This window comes from Fusarium pseudograminearum, chromosome 1, assembly GCF_000303195.2.
Source record: "Fusarium pseudograminearum CS3096 chromosome 1, whole genome shotgun sequence".
Classification (NCBI taxonomy): domain Eukaryota; kingdom Fungi; phylum Ascomycota; class Sordariomycetes; order Hypocreales; family Nectriaceae; genus Fusarium; species Fusarium pseudograminearum.
Genome location: NC_031951.1, coordinates 8,293,224 through 8,313,181, shown reverse-complemented (window position 1 = coordinate 8,313,181; position 19,958 = coordinate 8,293,224). Strand labels below are relative to the sequence as shown.

Here is a 19,958-nt window from a genome sequence, read left to right as displayed (position 1 = left end):
CTGCTAGGTACTAATGTACTGCGTGTGTCGGAGTGGAGCCTGCCTTATTAGTCGGTCAAGACATGCCAAGACAGAGAGCTCCATAGTTTTTTCGTCTTATCGATAAGCAAAAGGTAAAGAAAAATTTCGACCCAGCTCTAACTTAGACGAACAGCGCAAGACAGTAGTTGGTGATGCGCCAACGTCTTTCACAATGAGCAACCTCAAGCGAAAAGACGCCCCTGGCGGCAATCCTCCCGCCAAATCAGCAAAGAACACAAAAGAAGCCCGACCTACAACAACAGAGAAAGTCGGCAAGGATGCGAAGCCCGCTTCCAAGACGAGTGCCGAGGCGCCTGAGAAGAAGGCTCCCGTCGTCTCAATCTTGAAGGAGGACGAGCCAATGTTCCCTCGAGGTGGCGCCAGCATTCTTACTCCTCTCGAGCAGAAGAAGATCAACATCGAAGCCAAGGCTGATGCCATGCGCGACGAGGAATTCAACACTGCTACCAAAGATCAAAAGAAGAAGAAGAGAAAGACTGCCTTGAAGGGTGGCGACAAGAAGGTGGACAAGAAGACTGGAGATGAGGAGCAAGCAATTCGAGTTGAGAGTCTCAGCTTCAAGGTAAGGCAATTAAATAGTTTCAATTTTGCGTCGGCTGCTGACTTTGGTTTAGAATTTGGTCAAGGGCTCTCTCGTTCTTGCACAGGTCACACGAATCAACAACCTCGATGTCGAAGTCGCATTACCAAACAACCTTACTGGTCACATCTCAATCGTCGCCGTATCTCAACAACTGACCGAGCGTCTCGAGAACGAGACTGCCGACAAGGATGACGATGAGGAGGAGGAAGCTGAAGATGACGAGGGTATCGATCTCAAGTCCATCTTCGCCGTCGGCCAGTACCTCAGAGCCTACGTGGTCTCCACCGTCGAGGAGTCCACCACTGGAAAGGGCAAGCGCCGCATAGAACTCTCTCTGCGACCGAGTGAGGCCAATACTGGCTTGGAGAAGGACGATGTTGTTCCCAACGCCACAGTCATGGCCTCAGTTGCCAGTGTCCAAGATCGTGGTTTTGTGATGGATACCGGCATCGAGAACCTCGGTGCTTTCTTGTCTCGAAGTGAAGTCGACAAGACTATTGACGAGAAGAGATTGCAGCCTGGCGCTGTCTTTTTGTGCCAGGTTATCAGCAAGGGTGCCAACGGAAAGATTGCGCAGCTCTCGCTCCAGCAGAAGAAAATCGGCAACCCCAAGAACCTACCAACTGATGCGACAACCATCAAGACTTTCCTTCCTGGTACTATGACCGACGTCCTTGTCTCCAATACCGACCGACGAGGACTTGCTGGAAAGATCATGGGTCACCTTGATGTGACTGCCGACATTATCCACTCTGGTGTTGGTCCAGCTGGTGTGAGCCTGGACACAGCTTACAAGATTGGTTCAAGAGCCAAAGCCCGTGTTATCTGCAACTTTCCAGGTGCCAGGGAACCCAAGCTTGGAATTTCTCTCCTCCCCCATATTACCACCCTTGAGAAGAAGCGATCTACCAAGTCAGCCGACTCCAAGAAGAACCCCACACAAGTGCTACCCATCTCATCTCTGGTCGAGACCTGCACAGTTCGCCACGTTGAAGCTGATATTGGCCTGTTTGTTGATATCGGCATTCCTGGCCTTAGTGGATTCGTTCACATTTCTCGAGTCAAGGATGGCAAGGTGGAGGCGCTCTACGAGTCTAGCGGCCCTTACAAGGCTGGCTCAGAGCACAAGGGTCGTGTCGTCGGCTACAACGAAATCGACGGCCTGTTCCAAATATCTTTCGAGAAGTCCGTTCTTGAGCAGGAATATCTTAGACTCGAGGATGTTCCCCTCGGCGCGGTTGTGACATGTGAGATCGAAAAGGTTGTCGTCGACGAGAGGGGTGTCAGCGGCCTGATCGTCAAGGTGGCAGAAGGTATCAGTGGTTTTGTCCCTGAGCAACATCTTTCTGATGTCCGACTACAACACCCAGAGAAGAAGTTCCGACAAGGTATGAAGGTTAAGGCTCGCGTCCTATCTACCAACTTGGACAAGAAGCAGATGCGCCTCACCCTGAAGAAGACCATCGTCAACTCTGAGGCGCCTGTTGTTAAGTCTTACGATGAAGTCACTGTTGGTATGCAGATTCCTGGTACCATCATCAAGGTCCTATCATCTGGCGCCATTATTCAGTTCTTTGGCACTGTTCAAGGATTCCTGCCCATCTCTGAGATGAGCGAGGCTTACATCAAGGATCCCAAGGAGCATTTCCGAATTGGCCAGGTTGTTAGCATTCACGTCCTTGATGTCCAGCCCGAGGATAAGAGACTTGTCGTTTCCTGCAAGGACCCTTCTGCTTTCGGCCTGGAGAAGCAGAATGCTCTCAAGAAGCTCCAGCTTGGTGATGTTGTCTCCGCCAAGGTTACGCAGAAGACTGAGGACCAAGTCTTTGTCGAGCTCGCCGATTCTCAGCTCAAGGCCACCATTTCTGTTGGTCATCTGACTGATAAGTCAAACTCCAAGAACCAATATGCCTTCAAGCGTATTGCTGTTGGACAGACCCTTTCCGATCTGGTGATCATTGAGAAGGACGACAACCGACGTGTTATCGTCCTAAGCCACAAGCCTAGCCTCCTCGACGCTTCAAAGAACAGGACTCTCCTTACCAGCTTTGAGATGGCCAAGGAAGGCAAGATCGTGGCCGGCTTCGTCAGAAACATCACCGTCACTGCTGTGTTTGTTCAGTTTGCCGGAAACCTAACCGCTCTTCTCCCCAAGGCTCGACTCCCTGCTGACGTTCAGGACCAACCTGACTTTGGCATGCACAAGCACCAGTCTATTGAGGTTAAGATTGTTTCTGTCATTCCCGACCACCAGCGCATTGTGGTGGCTCCAGCTGACTTTGATGAATCTGCTGAGCTGGCCAAGAAGGGCAAGGCCAGCGACAAGCCTGCCGCTACGGATGACATTGAGTTGGGAACAATCACCAACGCAAAGATCACCTCTGTCAAGGATACGCAGCTCAATGTTCAACTCGCCAACAGCAAGGTTCAGGGTCGCATTGACGTTTCCCAAGTCTTCGATAAGTGGGAAGATATTCTCGATCCCAAGGATCCTCTCGATAAGTACAACAAGAAGCAGAACATCTCTGTCCGTGTGATGGGAGTCCACAGCGCCAAGGACCACAAATTCTTGCCATTCTCCCACCGTTCGCTTCACTCTGTGCTTGAGCTCACTGCCAAGCCTAGCGATATCGAGGCCAAGACACTCAAACCCCTCTCTCTCGAAGACGTCAAGGTTGGCGACACTCATGTCGCTTTCGTCAACAACTCTAGTCCCCAGCACCTCTGGGTCAACCTTTCCCCTTCCGTCCGTGGCAGGATCAACGCCATGGAGGCTTCGGACGATCTGTCACAGCTCAACGATCTCGAGGCGAACTTCCCCATTGGTTCAGCCCTGAAGGTTAGAGTCACTGCTGTGGATGTCCGCAACAACCGTCTCGACCTTTCAGCTCGTTCGTCTAACTCGTCCGATGCTGTTACTTGGAGTGTCCTGAAGCAGAACATGGTCCTTCCCGGACGAGTCACCAAGGTCAACGAGCGCCAGGTTCTGGTTAAGCTTAGTGAGGCTGTATCAGGCCCTGTCCATCTCCCTGATATGACCGACGACTTTGACACTATCAACACTCTCAACCAGAGGAAGGGTGATATCGTTCGTGTTTCTGTCGTCGAGTTGGACTCAAGCAACAAGAGGCTTAGACTTTCAACCCGTCCTTCTCGTATCATGAGCTCAACCCTTCCAGTCAAGGACAAGGAGATCAGCGATGTTTCTCAACTCGATGCTGGCGATATTGTCCGAGGTTTCGTGAAGAATGTCTCTGACAAGGGACTCTTTGTCCTCCTTGGTGGACAGGTCACTGCTCTGGTCAAGATCTCCAACCTGTCAGACCGCTATATCAAGGAGTGGAAGGATCATTTCCAAGTTGACCAACTTGTCAAGGGTCGCGTCGTTGCCGTTGACAAGCTGACTCGCCACGTCGAGATGAGCTTGAAGTCTTCTGTGGTTGACGAGGACTACACTCCTCCCACCACTTACAATGACATTCAGGAGGGCCAGGTTGTTACGGGTAAGGTCCGCAAGGTCGAAGAATTTGGTGCTTTCATCTTGATCGATGGTTCAGACAACGTCAGTGGTCTTTGCCATCGCAGTCAAATGGCCGAGCAGGCTGTCAAGGATGCCACGAAGCTTTACAAGGAGGGCGATGCCGTTAAAGCTCGTGTCCTGTCTGTTGACGCCGAGAAGCGACGAGTCGCATTTGGATTGAAGCCTTCACTATTTGAGGACGTTGATTCTGATATGGATAACTCCGATGCCGGTGTCGGTCTTGGTGAGGAGGATAGCGACGACGATGACGACGACGACGACGTCGATATGGAAGACGCTAGCACTATTCTCAAGATTCTCGGCACAGACAACGCTGGAGACTCAGATGACGATGAGGAAGATGAGGATGACGAGGAAGAGGACGACTCAGATGTGGAAATGGAGGACCAGCCAGTCAAAAAGTCCAAGGGTCTCGGCGCAGGCAAGAAATCGGAGTGGTCTGCTGACCCCTTCGATGAGCCCGAGTCCGAGTCAGAAGAACAAGTAAAGGATGCTGAGAAACCTAAGAAGAAGAGGCGAACCAGGGACGAGGTCCAGATTGATCGAACTGCTGAGCTCGACACCAACGGCCCTCAAACATCTAGCGACTACGAGCGATTACTTCTTGGACAACCTGACTCATCAGAGCTGTGGATCGCTTACCTTGCATTCCAAATGCAAGTTGCTGAGCTTTCCAAGGCACGAGAGGTTGCTGAGCGAGCCATCAAGACCATCAACATCCGCGAGGAGACTGAGAAGCTCAACGTCTGGGTCGCTTATCTCAACTTGGAGGTTGCTTACGGAACCAAGCAGACTGTGGAGGAGGTGTTCAAGCGGGCTTGCCAATACAACGACCAGCAGGAAATTCACGAGCGACTGGCCAGTGTCTACATTCAGTCCGAGAGGCTCAAGGTAAGCTGTTTCTGAAATATTGCAAAATTACAACCACTAACTTATGAACAGGATGCCGATGCCTTGTTTGAGACGATGGTCAAGAAGTTTGGCGCCAAGTCTCCTAGTGTGTGGCTGAACTACGCCCACTTCTTGCACGCTACCCGAAACAAACCTGATGGAGCTCGTGCTCTACTACCGAGAGCTACCCAGCAACTGGGCAAATCCCACCACACAAACCTCATGACTCGCTTCGCTGCTCTGGAGTTCAGATCTCCTAACGGTGAGCCTGAGCGTGGACGAACCATGTTTGCGGGTCTGCTAGAGGCCTTCCCCAAGAAGGGCGATATCTGGAGTCAGCGTCTCGATCTTGAGCTTGGACTTTCAGAACCCGACCCAGTCATTATCCGAGATGTTTTCAAGGAACGAACACGCGTTCAAGGCTTGAAGCCCCTGCAGGCGGAGAAGTGGTTCAGACGCTGGACTGATTGGGAGACTGACTCCAAGAAGAAGAGCGAGGCCATGGCAGCGGCTCAGAAGTGGGCTGCCGACTTTAAGGCGAAGAAAGAGGCCGCTGCTGCCGCTGCTGAGGAGGCGGATGAGATGGAGGAATAGAGATGTCTTTCATCAAAGTTTCAATTTGGGATACCATAATACAAAGGGCCTTCAAAAGTTACTAAGCATAGATCAATTTTAGCAAACAATGTTACACACAATGCCTGTCTGATTTCTGTGAAACAAGTCCGAGATGAATGAATGGAATGTTACTTCGGGGGAAGGAAAAAAAAAAGGTAAATCATCAGCCAAGCTTTAACACGAGATGATATTCCTGATGAATCGGAATTCGGCAAACGAACGTTGGCGAATGACGATAGAAAGTATAGGATGTCGATTGTATTGATGGGGGGGCCCTGACAGTAAAACTTGAATAGGCAGTTTTCTCAGGGATTCTATGTAAAAGCGGCTCTGTGGTACTTGTCCCGCCACCAACAACTCACATTGGGAAAAGTACCTGCACTAAACCAATCCACTCCCAGTCTAAAGTCTGGGCATTGGTGGGTTAATGCGTCATCCTGGGCTGAGCTGAGTTGTGTATGTACAATAGCTGACTTGGTTGATTTGATAGATCAACTCATAGTTACCCAATTTAGTTATGGATGTTGGAGATTCAGGACCTGCAAGACGTTGATCGCCTCGTATGGAGTGGTGCTTGCTAGCAACGTTGCTTCGATTTTAGTTATTTTGCATTGCCTCGATTCCCCAACTGTAAAGACCGTTTATACCAACTATATAGTCTTACCGTATGGCAAAACCCTTATGACATCTAGTGCTTAGTCGGAGAAAAAGAACGATTTTGATGCAGCCACAGAAAGGACTCGCACTCGATTAGTAGGTCTCAGTCTCAGTAGTCAGTGCCCTTGCAGCTTTTTCAACTACGGGATATCCGGCACACACACACACACACACACACACACACACACATTGTATGGCAAGTGATCGGCATTTGCAATTGAGGCGAGCTATGACGGGTGCCATGATCTGTAAATAGATCTTGACCGTTAGTTGGTCGACGTGGATCGGGTTTGTGGGGATCGTTTCCGTTTATGCATTGCACTCAACCTGGCATGGCAATGGAATGGAGCCAAGGGAACGACATGGATGTATCGTAGGATCCCGCCCGATATTAAAGATGACTTGGAATACATAAGGGGGCTGGCCTCACCTCGTCTTCAGCTAAATCGTTCTCATCATCCATTAACTCTACAGTACAGACACTAACTACAACACTTGACAAACACTCACCTCTTTCACCAACAACTTTATAAACAATCGCCATCATGCGTTTCTCCGTCGCCGCCGCTTCCACTGCTCTCCTCGCCCTCGCTGAGGCCCGCATTACCGGTATCCAGGTCCCCAAGGAGATCAAGGCTGGTGAGGCTTTCGAGGCCATCGTCGTTCGTGAGAACTACATTCAGAGCGTCTTCGACTCTTCCATCGTCTTCGGCTACTCTGCCAACCCTTACCCCGGCACCATCGGCCAGGTCCTCGACTCTACTCCTCTCGGAAAGGGTAAGTTCACTTTGCAATTTATCAACAATATTCCAATTCACTAACACCTGAAACAGCCGAGTCCAACAAGATTGACAACCTCAAGGTCAAGCTGACCGTCCCCGAGTCCGCCCAGAAGGGTGAGGGTGTCGTCTCCGCCGCCCTCCTCAGCGTCTACGGTGCTTCTGGAAGCCCTACTCTCAGCGAGTACAACGTCACTGTCACCATTGGTGACAAGACCAGCACCGAGTACGGCTCCAGCAGCTAAATTTCCGGCTGGTTTTAGACTTTGATTGCACAACTCACGAGCCTCATGTCATTAAACCTTGAATGTGGTGTTGAAAATGGAGCCTGAGTATGGAGATTCCATGGACACGGCGTCCCTGCAATCACCGCCAGATTTACATATTTCGAGTACATATCTAGTTAGCCTGTTACACCATAGACTTGATCTTTTATGAGCAATTGAACATAAACTTTTACTATTAAAAACAATCTTCGCAATTGCAACTGTGAATCTCTCTTAGTTTTGAAACTGACTCAATCATACCCATCCATTGTGACATAATGCTTGTCAAAATATGAAAATATAATCTAATTTGGCTAGGGTATCACTCTATGTAAAACGGCAAACTCAATTCAACCTCCCTAATGCTTGTGCTTGTGCTTATGCCCATATCTCTTGCTATGTACTGTCATATCACCATTGGCGCTGCCCCAGACGCTGTCACTTACTTTGGTCGGGATCTTACGTCCACGAAGGCGTTGATCTATCAACCACATACCAACGACAAACTCTTGTCGTCCTAACACACCTTCACCCTGGCGGTCAACCAGATCCCAAACCTCAGCCAGTTCATCGACCGGCAGACGCGAGCGCTTCCAGATCTCGCGAACAACCGTGTTCAGAACGTGGTCTGAAGAATCTCCTTTCATGACTTCGACAGGAGCGTTGGGCAGGTCAAGAAGAACCCCGCGATTTGAGGCCCATACTGCCTCGTATCGTTTCCGTTCGCGGGGCGTCACCTCTTCTCTCCACTTCTTACGAGCGCCTTCATGATGTGCATGTTTTCCCTTGTGAAGTTTCAGGCCCTTCTTTTTGTGACGGTCTGTATCTTCTTCAAAGGGCTTGGGCGGTTGCCGTAATGTTTGCATCATTCGAGGTGACTTTTGCCGTCGTGGCACTGGTGGAGCCAGGCTACCTCCTGTATTGTGCGGCGTTAGACGAGCTGATGCGAGTGAGCCAGCAACAATTGCGCTGGTGAGGGATTCAAGCGGAAGACTTGTGACTGATGAGCTTTTAAGGTGGCTGCGTCTAAAATCTCGAGTTGGCGATGGCGAGTTACTACCCGTAAAGTGCCGCCTTAGGTGATAAATCGGGGGGGACTCCCTTGTAGGTGACCTTGCAGGCGACTGTACGGAGGATGCAGAGACGAAAGTATCGTCTGAAGATACTGTAAGAGCCGATGTTGGGCGTGCCCCTGTAGGAGTAGGTGGAGTGGGCCTAGGTCGCGATAGTCGAGCCTCTAGCTGAGGAGCGGGACGCTTTTGTGTGACGGCAAGTGGTTTGTCTTGTAAAACACTCTTGGACTCTACTTTTGCTTTGCTTGCTCCTCTAGGCTGTGGCGGTGTTGGTGGCCGTTGCTTTGGTTCTACCCTGGGTTTGGGGCTGCGTTTTGGAGGATCTGGTGATGGCGGTGATAAGACTTGGGTTGCATGGCGAGTGATAATCTGAGGTGGTGTTTTTGGCCGCAGGACTGGCTTTGGAGGACGTGATGGCTTAGGTGACAGTACCTCTGGGGCTGGTCTGCTCGGCGTCCGAGGTTCTGGTGTAAAAGGTCGAGGTTTTGGCTTAGGCTTGGGCTTGGGCTTCGGTTTCAAGTCTAGAGGGGACCCCCCCTCGGTGTGTGTGATTCGCTCTTCTGAGATATTCCTATCCAGTCCCCTTGGTTTTATGGGAGTTCTCTTTGGAGAGTCACGTTTCACAGGATCGCCTGTGCGACTTTGCTCAAACATGGTGATAAGTGACCCAGTAGGTGGAATAGACCCTGCGTCGACTATATCACCACTGCTTGATGAACCTCCAATGCTTGTTCTCCTCCGCGGCGTTCGCGCTTTGGGGCTCGGGCTAGCACTTCGACTGGCAGCCAGCGTGGCAGCGATGAAGCTAGCACTCTTCGGATCTGCCCTCCCCGCGGCTGCACTCGGATGAAGCTGGCCCGGACTGGCGCCCAGCTGCTTCAGCCTGGCAGACATGGAGCCTCCATTCTGACCGTATTGTTCAGCATCGATTGTGCTTCCGCCAGTGCTCTGCGCCCCGATGTTCTTAACGGGGCTTCGTGGACGACCAGCTGACGTTGCCGCAGTCAGCGCACCATTATTTTTCTGCGGCGGCGGCGGCGGAGCTGGTTTTTTGTTCTTGTTGAAGGCGAGAGTTGCACCTCTTAGGGCTGCGGCGGCATCGGAAGCGCCCGTCGTATGGGCAGCGACGGGAGTCATAACCGTCAAGACGACATCGGATGTAGTTAAGGAATGCGATATGAGGTCATTCAGAGGAAGCGCGAACGAGGTGAGACGAGGTTGATGATGGTAGGAACTGTCTGCAGGTTTTGAATATTTAGAAATAGGGGTTGTCGAATGATGGAGACGATGAAAGAGATTGAAACTCGGAGGTTGGAGAAGAGATTATCGCAGAGGGTCGAGGTCGAGGTTCGAGGTGACAGGGTTGAGGTTTAACCAACCTCTCGAGCTTCTCGCGGCTGCAACGGAAGTCACAATTCCAGGTCTGATTCCAGGGACCGTTTTAGCGGGATGTTCCACCCTGTAGCACGCTGGTCTCGGGTCGTTGAGGGCGCTAGACCTGCTCTGAGTTTAGCGGACATTAAACGGTTCATGTCTTGAGATGAGGAACCCTTAGAAAGAATTCCAACACGCCTCCTGGTCCCAGGGCCATTTTGAGGCCATCTGGATCAGAATCACATAAATGAGAAGCCCAATAGATACCACAGTATCTGACTGGAGCTAATGGATCTGGCTCAGGTGTTCTCACTTCTTCAATGGGAACTCCTGGATAGCCAAGGGAATAGATGTTTCGCCGAAGGTTCCGGTTCAAAGCTATCAAGCACCTATTGAAAATATGATAATTCTGAAGATGTCTAACGAAATCAAGTTCCTCTGTTGCTTCCGCTATGAGATAATCTTTCGCTGATTGATGTATGAAGTAGACAGTGTCATCCTTCAGGGTGAGGAATGATCCCGCTCTTTCAACAATCTTCTGCAGTATCTTTTTATCGAATGGTGTGTTCTCAGATGGCTGCTAGAGAGATAGTAATTCGTCTAGCATCAGAGGTCGATATGCAATCAGCGCGAGGTTCAATATTTGCTTGCAGTCTTCCTTGCAATGAGAATTCATGGTGTAGTCTAACATCCGTCGATAGATGTTATCCAGACCTGCTGGGGTTTCGCTCAGTTCCGTGAGGATTTTCCAGTCTGGTAGCTTGGGATCTTTGATCAGTTGACAGGCCAAAGCTACCCAAAGAAACGTTTCGTTACAGTTCGACTCCATATATTTCTGGATAGCTAGCTTTTCGCCGGCGTTCAATCCTTTGCGTGTCGAAATAGTACGGACTTTGTAATTGATAAATAGTTTGACGGCTTGTGAGATGCTGGCATCGTTTAGCTCCAGGCGCAAGACAAGTTTCTGTGCCGCATCATGAAGAACGTCTATCTCGGGCCAGTTTCTGCTGGAGACGATCCATCTAACATTTTGCTGGGACAGGTCGACAAGTAAATCCAGCAGCAAGTGAAGATCCGTGACGCATTCATCTAGCGCATCGATAACCAATACAGTCTCGTTCATATTAGAGTCTGCAAGGATGGCGTGCAGAATGCGGGAGAGGGCAGTAAACGCATTACAGTCTTCGAAAAGCTGTTTTCCAGCATGCTCATACTCTTTCCATACGTGCGTTAACAATGACTCTTGGCGTTTGACAAGCATGTATATAAGCCCACGGAGGACGGCTGTGGCATTATTGATTCGACTGTCGGTCCCTTGGCAGAAGAAGTATGCGGTCTGGTCAAAGTTTCCTGGTTCGGTATTCAACTTGTCGATGATACCTGCTAGAAGCATCGTCTTCCCCTTTCCCGGATCACCTTTAATCCAGAGGAACCGTGAATCGGATTCGGAATCCTTCCATTGTTTGAAGTCTTCGTTCTCGAAAATCCAGCAGTACGACTCTTCGCGTAAGCCACCTTTGGACTGTACAATTCGCGCCTTGTCAATTTTTGGATCAGTTATTCGTAGATCAAGCAAACATCTCTTCTTGTCGTCGTGTGAGCCTGATTGGTTGGTCAGCTTTGCCTTCCTACCACGAGACAGTATTTACAGTTATAATTGTTGTCACCCAGATGTATCCGAGCACTGTCTCCGAACTGACTTTCAGCAATTGTTCGATGGCCAGACATCCTGAGGCAATATTTCAAGAACCTCTTATCTTCCCTCTGGTTGTGTGATAGAAGGAAAACGCAGGTCGGGCTTGGTTTGAAACAAGAGCCTGGTGGATGCAGTCACGGGGTCGTCATAGCCGCCAGCCTGATCCCTCAGCCCCCTTGCATTGCCTTCTTAGGAAGAATAGCTAGGCATGTATCTTGATCCTTTGAATCTCAACATTGGAATCAACCATCACTAAGATCCATAAATCATGGTAAGAAACACTTTACTCATCCCTGATGTCGCTGCTTATCAATACTACCAATAGGCTTCAGGTGTTGAAGTAGCCGGCAGTATAGTATCACTTATAGATGCTGCCCTAAGAATAGTCAACGAAGCCCGGAAAGCACGCCACAGAGTATTAGGGATACCTACAACACTGGACAATGTCTCAAAACAGCTGGACAATATCGAACAAACTTTGACTCTTGTGCGAGGGGAGAGAAACTTGCAGAGCCTTGCTATCGAGCAACAACTCCAGACAATCGCTCAGGTTGCTGAAGAGCTTAGACAATTCTACGATCGGCTTTCTCTCGTCCAGCAGAGAAGCTCAACCTCCAAATCCGTCCGCTCCTTGAGGATGGGTGATCGCGAAGAAAAGGAACTGGAGGGAATTCTCAAGCGACTCGACATGGCCAAGGGTGATCTTACTGTACGTATCCTTGTTGCACACGTGGGCGTAGTCGGAAACTTCCATGATGGGTTTCGAGTTGCATACGACGTCCTTGCGGGGACAAACTTGAACGTACAGCGTGTCTTGGGTGTGAACATGGCCCTTTTGGAACTGGTCGAGAATCGCGATCGCACATTGGGTCAGTATGACACTTTTGATCTTTGTGAGCATCTCTGACTATAGACAGATGGAACAATCCCCGTTGTCGCCGCCGAGCTCGAGGCTCTTGAAGCACCTCGTTCCGATGCATCCGCTGAAGTGGTGCAAAACTCGATTTATAGCAATAAAGGCGTTGGCTTTGTTATGACAGGTAATGTTGGTGTGGAATCTAACTATCAAGCTGCACCGCGGACAAATGCAATCACCAACAATGACTTTGGCAAAGATGGGAAGGTTATGACAGGGGATATGGGTGGTGCTGCTGCTGAATCGTTCAACCAGAACTTTTGGAAATGAAAGAAAGAGTTGGAAGCTTTGCACGTGTTTCATGTTACTGGCCAGGTCTTCGTCCTAAGTTTTGGATCTGGAACGTCAACACTGTTGTTTCAACCGGGTTATTGTATGATCTTTCTTCCTGTTATCGACATCTTACTATCTTTTCTATCAATTTTCTCCGTCTGTTTCACTTTCTTTATCATCTTGCATTAGTCGGACTCGAGTATTGGTATTTCTTTATCTTTTTTGTTCTTCTTTTATTCTGACTTGATTTATACACTTCAGACTAGTTCTTTTCACGATCCTCCTTCAGAGAAACAATACGGTTAAGCACAATCTTGTCATCTGTGCTATCCGAGTCCATGGCCTGTGTGATGATTAGTTTTCGTTCAAAAAGTCAAGAGGTATATACTCACAAAGTAGGCGACACGCATAGCCTGGAATCGAACACTTTCGGGGCCGCTAGCCTCGTTGGTCTCGCCCGCTGTAACGGGCCAAGGAGCGCGCTGGCGCACCTCATTAAAGCCCTCCTCAACAAGAGCCTCGGGGTAGACGACCTCACTGTCGGGGTTGATGTCGTTCAAGAAGCCACCCTCAACCGCGGTAGGGTCGTCAGACTTGAACAGAGGACTTTGCACACGGGCCTCTAACTTGATGGAGCCCTCGGGCACCCACTGGATGTAGGTCTTGGGCTTGCTCTCCTTGTCGAACACAGCCTTGATACTAGTGACCTTGCCTGACTCGTCCTTCTCGAACGAAGTAGCCTTGATGGGGTGAGGAGCGTTGAGAAGACCAACAGTCTTACCAGGGGCAAGTCGGAAGTAGCCCTTAATATCCTCCTCTCGGAAATCGGATCGGTCAATGTAGACAGTCTTGGTAAATCGAACCTTGTGAGTACCGAACTTGGGGTCCTTGGGGGAGTAAGGAACCTCAAGTTCCGCAGTTTCCTCGTGATCCTCAATCGTCACGGGAACAGGGTCCAAGACAAGCATGAGTCGTGGCACAGTGTTCTCGAGATAACGGCGGACGGTCTGCTCGAATCGTGCAATCTGGATGATTGTCTTGGCTGTGGTAACACCGAGCTCGTTGATGAAAGCCAAAAGAGCGCCAGGGGGGATACCACGACGCTTGATGGCGATCAGTGTGTACAGACGAGGGTCATCCCAAGCTCGAACATATCCGCCCTCAACGAGCTTCTTGAGAGCTCGCTTGCTCATGATGGTTCCGCTAACATTGAGTCGGCCTAGAAGTTATCAGCAATTCGCACTTACACGTTCATATATCTTGTCTCACCAAACTCTCGCTGCATCGGCTCGTAGACCTCGAGGGACTTGTTCAGCCACTCGTAACTTTCACGAGACAGAATAAACTCGGTGGTGCATAGACTGTGTGTGATACCCTCGAAACTGTCGCAAAGACAGTGTGTGAAATCGTAGGTAGGGAAAATCTTCCACTCAGGCGCTCGGTGATGAACCTTCTGGTTCTTAGGTATACGGTAGGCAGCAAGATCCCACATCTGGGGGTTGCCGTTTGTGATGTCCTGCTTCATGCGAAGGAAAGCAGTCTGGGGTGCGTATTTTCCATCGTGCATATCCTGGAACTTCTGGAGGTTTGTCTCGACATCCTGCTCGGCGTGGGCGCAACGGTATCGGGGTCCTTCCTTTCCTTCCTTTCCACCACGCTGAAGTTTGATCTCGGCCTCGTTGCAGTGGCAGACGTATGCCTTGTCCTTCTTGATAAGCTCCTTGGCGAGATCGAATAGCTTCTGGAAGTTGTCGCTAGAGTGTGTAATGGCGCTAGGCTCAAATCCTATTGACAACTAATATTAGTCAAGGTCGATTCGGGTGTCGTAGACATTGAGATTCGCACCAAGCCACCTGATGATCTTTAGGATCCATTCGAAGTAAATCTCCTCCTCTTCGTCGGGGTTTGTGTCATCGAATCTTTGTATCCGTTAGCTATGGTTTTTGGCGCTCGATTTTTAAATCATACCGAAGGATCTATCACAAGTTAGCATCTCTATCAAATCCATCCGGCGCAACGAAGCTTACCGTCTTGCCACCGTGGTAGCGAGCAAATCCAAAGTCAATGGCAATGGCCTTGGCGTGACCCAGGTGAAGGTATCCGTTTGGCTCGGGAGGGAATCGGGTGACAACAGGCTTCACAGGTCTCTCCTTGTATACATCGGCGAGGAAGCCCTGCTTGAACATGGCATCGGGGTCGAGCTGGGTGGGCTCCTGAGCCTTGGGCTTGGGCGCAGCAGGCTTGGGGTTCGCCTCCTGGTTCTTTGCCTTCTCCTCTCGTGAGGCCTGAGCAGCAGCCTTCTTGGCTCGCTTCTGGGTTCGCTTCTTCAACTCATTGCGAGTGACCTGCTCGCCTGTCACCTCGTCAAGCACGAGCTTGACAGTGGCCTCGGTGACCTCAGCGACAGGGTCGGACATGATGGGAGTCGGTGTATGATCGATGTTCGGTTCGAGTCGATAGTTGCCTAGGCGATTTCGTCGAGGTAGAGAAAATGCTTAGCTTTGTTCAATGTTTGTAGCTGGTAGTGGGGTAATTTTTGGCGGTGGGAAGTTATCATCAAGAGTTGTTGGTGGGGGAGGGGCGGAGGGGTTGCAATTGGACAGCTTTGAGTCATAAGGGGAACGATAAAGATAAGAGTCATCAGCGACAAAGGAGAGAGAGGACTTTCGCGTATTAATACTCATTTCTCTTTAGGAAGCAATGAACTGGATGATTTCTTTTATTTGATGATGTAGCAGAACTAGGATCGAAATATGTTGTTGTGAATTAAGAAGTTGTCGTCATTCTCGTACTAAACTGACTACCCTATACACAACTAAAGTGGTTCGCGATATCATCAATCGATTCCCTCAAGTCAAGTCGTACTCACTAACACTTTCGATTTCATGGCCATAGTTAAACTAGCATTAGGCGGGTAATTCGTTCATTTTCCATGTCTGTTGAATCGTTTAGCAATTGACTTTTATCCATTGATACAACACTGCAGAGTCACCTTCTCAACATCCATGTCTCCCCTCTTGTACTTGAAAAAAGGCTCGGAGTCGTGGACACTTGAATAAGAAAATTCGTTATCTCAAGAGAAGAAAGCTTGACTTGCGAATTCGATAGATCATATTTATATCCTTACAAAGAAGCATCATATCATGGACTGTCCATGCTTTGCGGTGGATGGTCGCAGCGATGGCGAGTCCACAAGGATCTGTCGCTGAAACCCATGTCGTGAGAGAACCTCACTACTGGGCTAACAAAACGCTCATGATATCTCGAGTATGACAGGAACCTGCCGGTAAGCAGAATTGAGTGGGGGTCACTACCTAAAAAACAAGAATGCAGCTCTGGGATCATCAGAGTCTCGGACGTTTTTATTACCATGTTTTATCGTACAAGGGAGTTTGTTGGCCAAGAGTTTTCCGACATCCGAAGTCCCCGTGCAAGGGCGTGGGATTCAACCATCGTCATTTCTACGGCAATGTCGTGATATGGCTGACAGCGGTTGCAAGGGTTGTCAACCCACATAGCGCTTGATAGAGGGTGGCTTTGATGGTGGTCTAGACTCTATCGAGTTGCCTAAATCAATCTCCCCGAAGATTTGGTGTGGCGCGAATCCACCTGCTGCACCTTGTCAGCGATTGCAGAGGGACGGACCATCGCACGCCATCGCCAGGTCGCTCGCCGTGAGCCAGGGCAAGGCGGGTGAATAGTAAGAAGAATAGGTAGTAGCCTGCTTGCAGAACCTCCAACAGTAATTGCAATCATGGGAGACCATCACTCAAGCCCGGGGCAAAAGACCTCTTACAGTCTTGCCGATAACGAGAGTATTTCTAGCGTTAACATCAACCGCACCATCATGGGCTGTCGAGTTTGTCGGGCAAGAAAGGTGAGTTGAAATGACATTATCCTGCCTTCAATTTCTACGTTCTGTTCTTATTCATCAACAAATTACTCACATAAAATAACAGGTCAAATGCGATGGTCGGCCCAACGGCTGTCGTAATTGCGAACGTCTTCAACTCGAGTGTGTTGATGACGACGGCTCAAAATCGGGCAGTCGGCGTGGCTCAGTCCCTGTTTCTCTAAGAAAAATCCGTACTTACCGATCTTGTACGAGCTGCCGTGTTTCAAAGACCAAATGCGATGGCGACCGTCCGAGATGTTCGCGATGCTGCGCCCGTAATCTAGAGTGCCAGTATGACGGAGGCTCGGCTCCTCGCTGGGCGCGCAACCTCAGCAAAGCACCAACTTCGGTCTCAAACGAGGAAGAATTGGAGTCTTCTATCGATGCGTCTTCAGTTACTGGAGATAGCTTCAGGTCTCCAAGTCTCCTTCAATCGCGAGACACTGATGTCGCAGCATCCCATCGTTCCGACACCCGGGCCACTAGTGCTGTCGACCCTCCCATAGACTTTTCAGATGACACTGAGTTGTCCATCTATTCTTGGTGAGTCCCGTATCCGAACTGTATATTTCGAGTATTTACTGACTTCTGCTCCCAGGCTTGTGTCCTCAGATCTCCCGTCTGCAAACAACATCCGTACCGTAGTGGACCACTACTTTGCAAACATCCACCCTCTTCGATGCTTTGCTTTTGTACATAGACCATCCTTTACTCGGCAGTTAGACAAGGGCTTTGAGTCTGAGGATGAAAGAGCATTACTGCACATTATTTGCGCCCAAGGTGCCAAGTATGTTGTCTCAACCCGAGTGAATGAGAAATCGAAGCTGACGATGCAGATTCTATGCTCTATCTGTCAACGTAGAAGACCACGATGCCAAGGCAGGTTTGATAAGAGCTGCGGGAAACAGCTGGGCACAAAAGGCCGAGTTGCTAGTTCTCACAAACTTTGGCAAGATTTCCGTCCAGAGACTCATGGTATGTCCTGATGCAACGTTCAGAATTGGCAATCAACTGACTGGTATCACTCAGACCTGTATATTACTTTACGACTTTCACTTTAGACTAGGCGAATACAATCAAGCTCTGATGTTGAGCGGTCTCGCTGTGCGAATGGCACATGCACTGCAGCTCAACGTCGAGTTCTCGCCCGATATTCTTTGCGCAGAAGCAAACGAGTCCTCTCCACCTGCTGTCGAGAAGGAGAGCCGCCGAAGACTCATGTGGGCTTGCTATATCCTGGACGCATGGACGGGTAGTGGTGTTGACCAACTGACACTCCTTCGCGAAGCCGACATCAAGATCCAGTTACCGTGCAATGAGCGTAACTTCAGACTGCGGATTCCATGTGTGACTGAGACTCTTGGCGTAGGACACGTTTTGCAATTCCTGCCTCCAGCTATCGTTCCACGGAGACCGGCTGCCAACATGGGAATCATGGCTTACTACATCCGAATCGTCACCCTTTGGAAACGGGTAGTTAGGTTCGTATCATCCGCATACACCCTTGGGTTGAATCAGACATCTAATTGGAAAATAGATATGTCAAGCATCTGAACACGAGCCCGCCTCCGTGGCTTCCTGAGTCCGACTTTGCCGCCCTGGATGCTGACCTACGAGCATGGGGTCGACACCTCCCCGAGTTCATCTCATACTCTACTGATACCATCTATGCACGCCTTGAGTCCGACCAGCTCGGCTCACTTGTCCTGCTTCACTGTACATATCACCACAACCTCCTAGACCTCTACAGAATATCTATGCCTGAACTTTTCAAGCTAATCAAGCCTTTTTACTTCCCGCCCAACCAGGAGGAGTTCCTGCAGTCCTTGCAAGCAGATTGCTTTTACCACGCACAGCAGATCGCTACCATCTTGGCAGAAGCGGTACAACACGGTGCAAGATACTTAGCCGATAGTTTACTACCGTGCTTCGCATATGACAGCAGCCGGGTAATGTTGTACTACATTGCAAGACTGCTTGATCTCAGTAGGCCTGATGCTGAGACCATTGTCGTGGATGCGATCAATGCTGTGGAAAGTAACAGTAAAATTCTACGGACAATGGCGGCCCTGTTCCCACTTGCCGACTCTCTGGTATGTTGAAGAATTCAGGGGAAATGGGCCTCGCTGACGATGACGACAGGCGACGACAACGGAGCGGTGGCTGGCGAAGATTCGCAAAACCTTTGCGCAGGACGAGCATATGAGCGATCGCCCTATGCAAGGCGATGAGGAAAGGTATGCTTCGATCAAATTTCCATATACGGATAAGGGGTCGCTAATAACGTAACCCAGCTCGCCTATTCTCTCCGGAAGTCCGGTCATCGGCAGTCCTGGTGAGACTCTGGGAGCACTTGGTTTAGCACGTCTAGCTCAAAGCGAAAGTGGCGATATCAAACCGATGGACCGTGACGCCTGGAACAAGACTGGAAATGCAAGTCCGCCTTCTAGCAAGATAGGAGCCGGATCCGTCTCCGGCCCCCCACCAAACAGCCAGCCCGAGGAGACGCCTGCGCGGTCCAAACTACAACATGAACAGCCCGTATCTCAACGAACGCCTCCTGTAGCCACGACTTCTCATATGGACCATCAAGCAGTCGATCTCAGTGATCTTCAGAATTACTTATCTTGGGATATGTATGGCATCATGGAGATGAGCGAAAAGGGTCTTAAGGCGGGCATAGAAGGTAATGGAATGCCGTCTTGGAGCGCGATGTGATCGGAAGATCTCCGAGCAAAGTTTTCGGGGACATTAATGACACTCACTATCCGAGAACATCTTTCTGAACACGGAACTTGAGCCCTTATCGACGAGGCTGGGTTGACGAGGCAATTCGGGTTACGGGTACGGGGCTGGGGAACATCGCCTAATGATCACCGCCACGAAGTTAAAGTGCCATGACGGAGACGAAAGACTCCCTGATCAAACGAAGGACACCGCCATACTTGTTTAGTTCCAACGTTCCAAGCGACAATTTCAAGGTGGTGTGGTGCACGGTCTCGACAACGGCCACCCCGACGACGCTCTAAGCTGCAAGCACCGGCATTTTTTGATAGAAAGCAAGCTTGGACTCGACAACATGACCTGCATTGTCAGTTATGCATCAAAACTCTGTATACCAACTGGTACTTTATCATCCCCTTCCTATCGGTAGAGCCTATGAGTTTCAACTTCGGAACTGGTCTCTGTTGATGGGGGCTGGGTGGCCACTATACGAGACAGTATGCGTATGCAGGCTTGGGCTCGAGATGCCACAGCAGACTTGAGACACCACGAAGATAATGACTCTCTCATGTCATTCGCGTGTCTTTGCAGTGCATTAGTTCGTTGGGTGTGCTGCAGTGTGCAACAGGGGGG

The 19,958-nt window shown here is 49.9% G+C and overlaps 7 protein-coding genes across 7 annotated transcripts, besides 3 other annotated features; 4 read left to right on the top strand and 3 right to left on the bottom strand.

The window, feature by feature from the left end:
• Positions 1-193: 193 nt before the first annotated feature.
• FPSE_08679 (uncharacterized protein) lies at positions 194-5,651 on the top strand (the record flags this gene model as incomplete). The annotated part of the gene is made up of 3 exons (XM_009261797.1): positions 194-604; positions 657-5,057; positions 5,109-5,651. The coding sequence occupies 3 exons, from the start codon at positions 194-196 to the stop codon at positions 5,649-5,651; spliced, it is 5,355 nt and encodes a 1,784-aa protein (XP_009260072.1).
• Positions 4,403-4,432: a microsatellite.
• An 833-nt stretch (positions 5,652-6,484) lies between the features above and the next one.
• Positions 6,485-6,518: a microsatellite.
• Positions 6,519-6,874: 356 nt separating this feature from the next.
• FPSE_08678 (uncharacterized protein) lies at positions 6,875-7,353 on the top strand (the record flags this gene model as incomplete). Its single annotated transcript, XM_009261796.1, has 2 exons — positions 6,875-7,106; positions 7,163-7,353. 2 exons carry the CDS (start codon positions 6,875-6,877, stop codon positions 7,351-7,353), a joined length of 423 nt encoding a protein of 140 aa, XP_009260071.1.
• A 380-nt stretch (positions 7,354-7,733) lies between these two features.
• Positions 7,734-9,584, bottom strand: FPSE_08677 (uncharacterized protein; the record flags this gene model as incomplete). Its single annotated transcript, XM_009261795.1, has 1 exon — positions 7,734-9,584. One exon carries the CDS (start codon positions 9,582-9,584, stop codon positions 7,734-7,736), a length of 1,851 nt encoding a protein of 616 aa, XP_009260070.1.
• Positions 8,928-8,963: a microsatellite.
• An 817-nt stretch (positions 9,585-10,401) lies between the features above and the next one.
• On the bottom strand, positions 10,402-11,549 carry FPSE_08676 (uncharacterized protein; the record flags this gene model as incomplete). Its single annotated transcript, XM_009261794.1, has 2 exons — positions 10,402-11,423; positions 11,471-11,549. The coding sequence occupies 2 exons, from the start codon at positions 11,547-11,549 to the stop codon at positions 10,402-10,404; spliced, it is 1,101 nt and encodes a 366-aa protein (XP_009260069.1).
• Positions 11,550-11,785: 236 nt separating this feature from the next.
• Positions 11,786-12,424, top strand: FPSE_08675 (uncharacterized protein; the record flags this gene model as incomplete). The annotated part of the gene is made up of 2 exons (XM_009261793.1): positions 11,786-11,788; positions 11,843-12,424. 2 exons carry the CDS (start codon positions 11,786-11,788, stop codon positions 12,422-12,424), a joined length of 585 nt encoding a protein of 194 aa, XP_009260068.1.
• A 544-nt stretch (positions 12,425-12,968) lies between these two features.
• On the bottom strand, positions 12,969-15,123 carry FPSE_08674 (uncharacterized protein; the record flags this gene model as incomplete). Its single annotated transcript, XM_009261792.1, has 6 exons — positions 12,969-13,049; positions 13,099-13,925; positions 13,976-14,491; positions 14,552-14,625; positions 14,675-14,682; positions 14,734-15,123. The coding sequence occupies 6 exons, from the start codon at positions 15,121-15,123 to the stop codon at positions 12,969-12,971; spliced, it is 1,896 nt and encodes a 631-aa protein (XP_009260067.1).
• A 1,337-nt stretch (positions 15,124-16,460) lies between these two features.
• Positions 16,461-19,319, top strand: FPSE_08673 (uncharacterized protein; the record flags this gene model as incomplete). The annotated part of the gene is made up of 8 exons (XM_009261791.1): positions 16,461-16,583; positions 16,666-17,144; positions 17,200-17,388; positions 17,438-17,576; positions 17,631-18,082; positions 18,139-18,694; positions 18,744-18,838; positions 18,896-19,319. 8 exons carry the CDS (start codon positions 16,461-16,463, stop codon positions 19,317-19,319), a joined length of 2,457 nt encoding a protein of 818 aa, XP_009260066.1.
• Between the last annotated feature and the right edge of the window lie 639 nt (positions 19,320-19,958).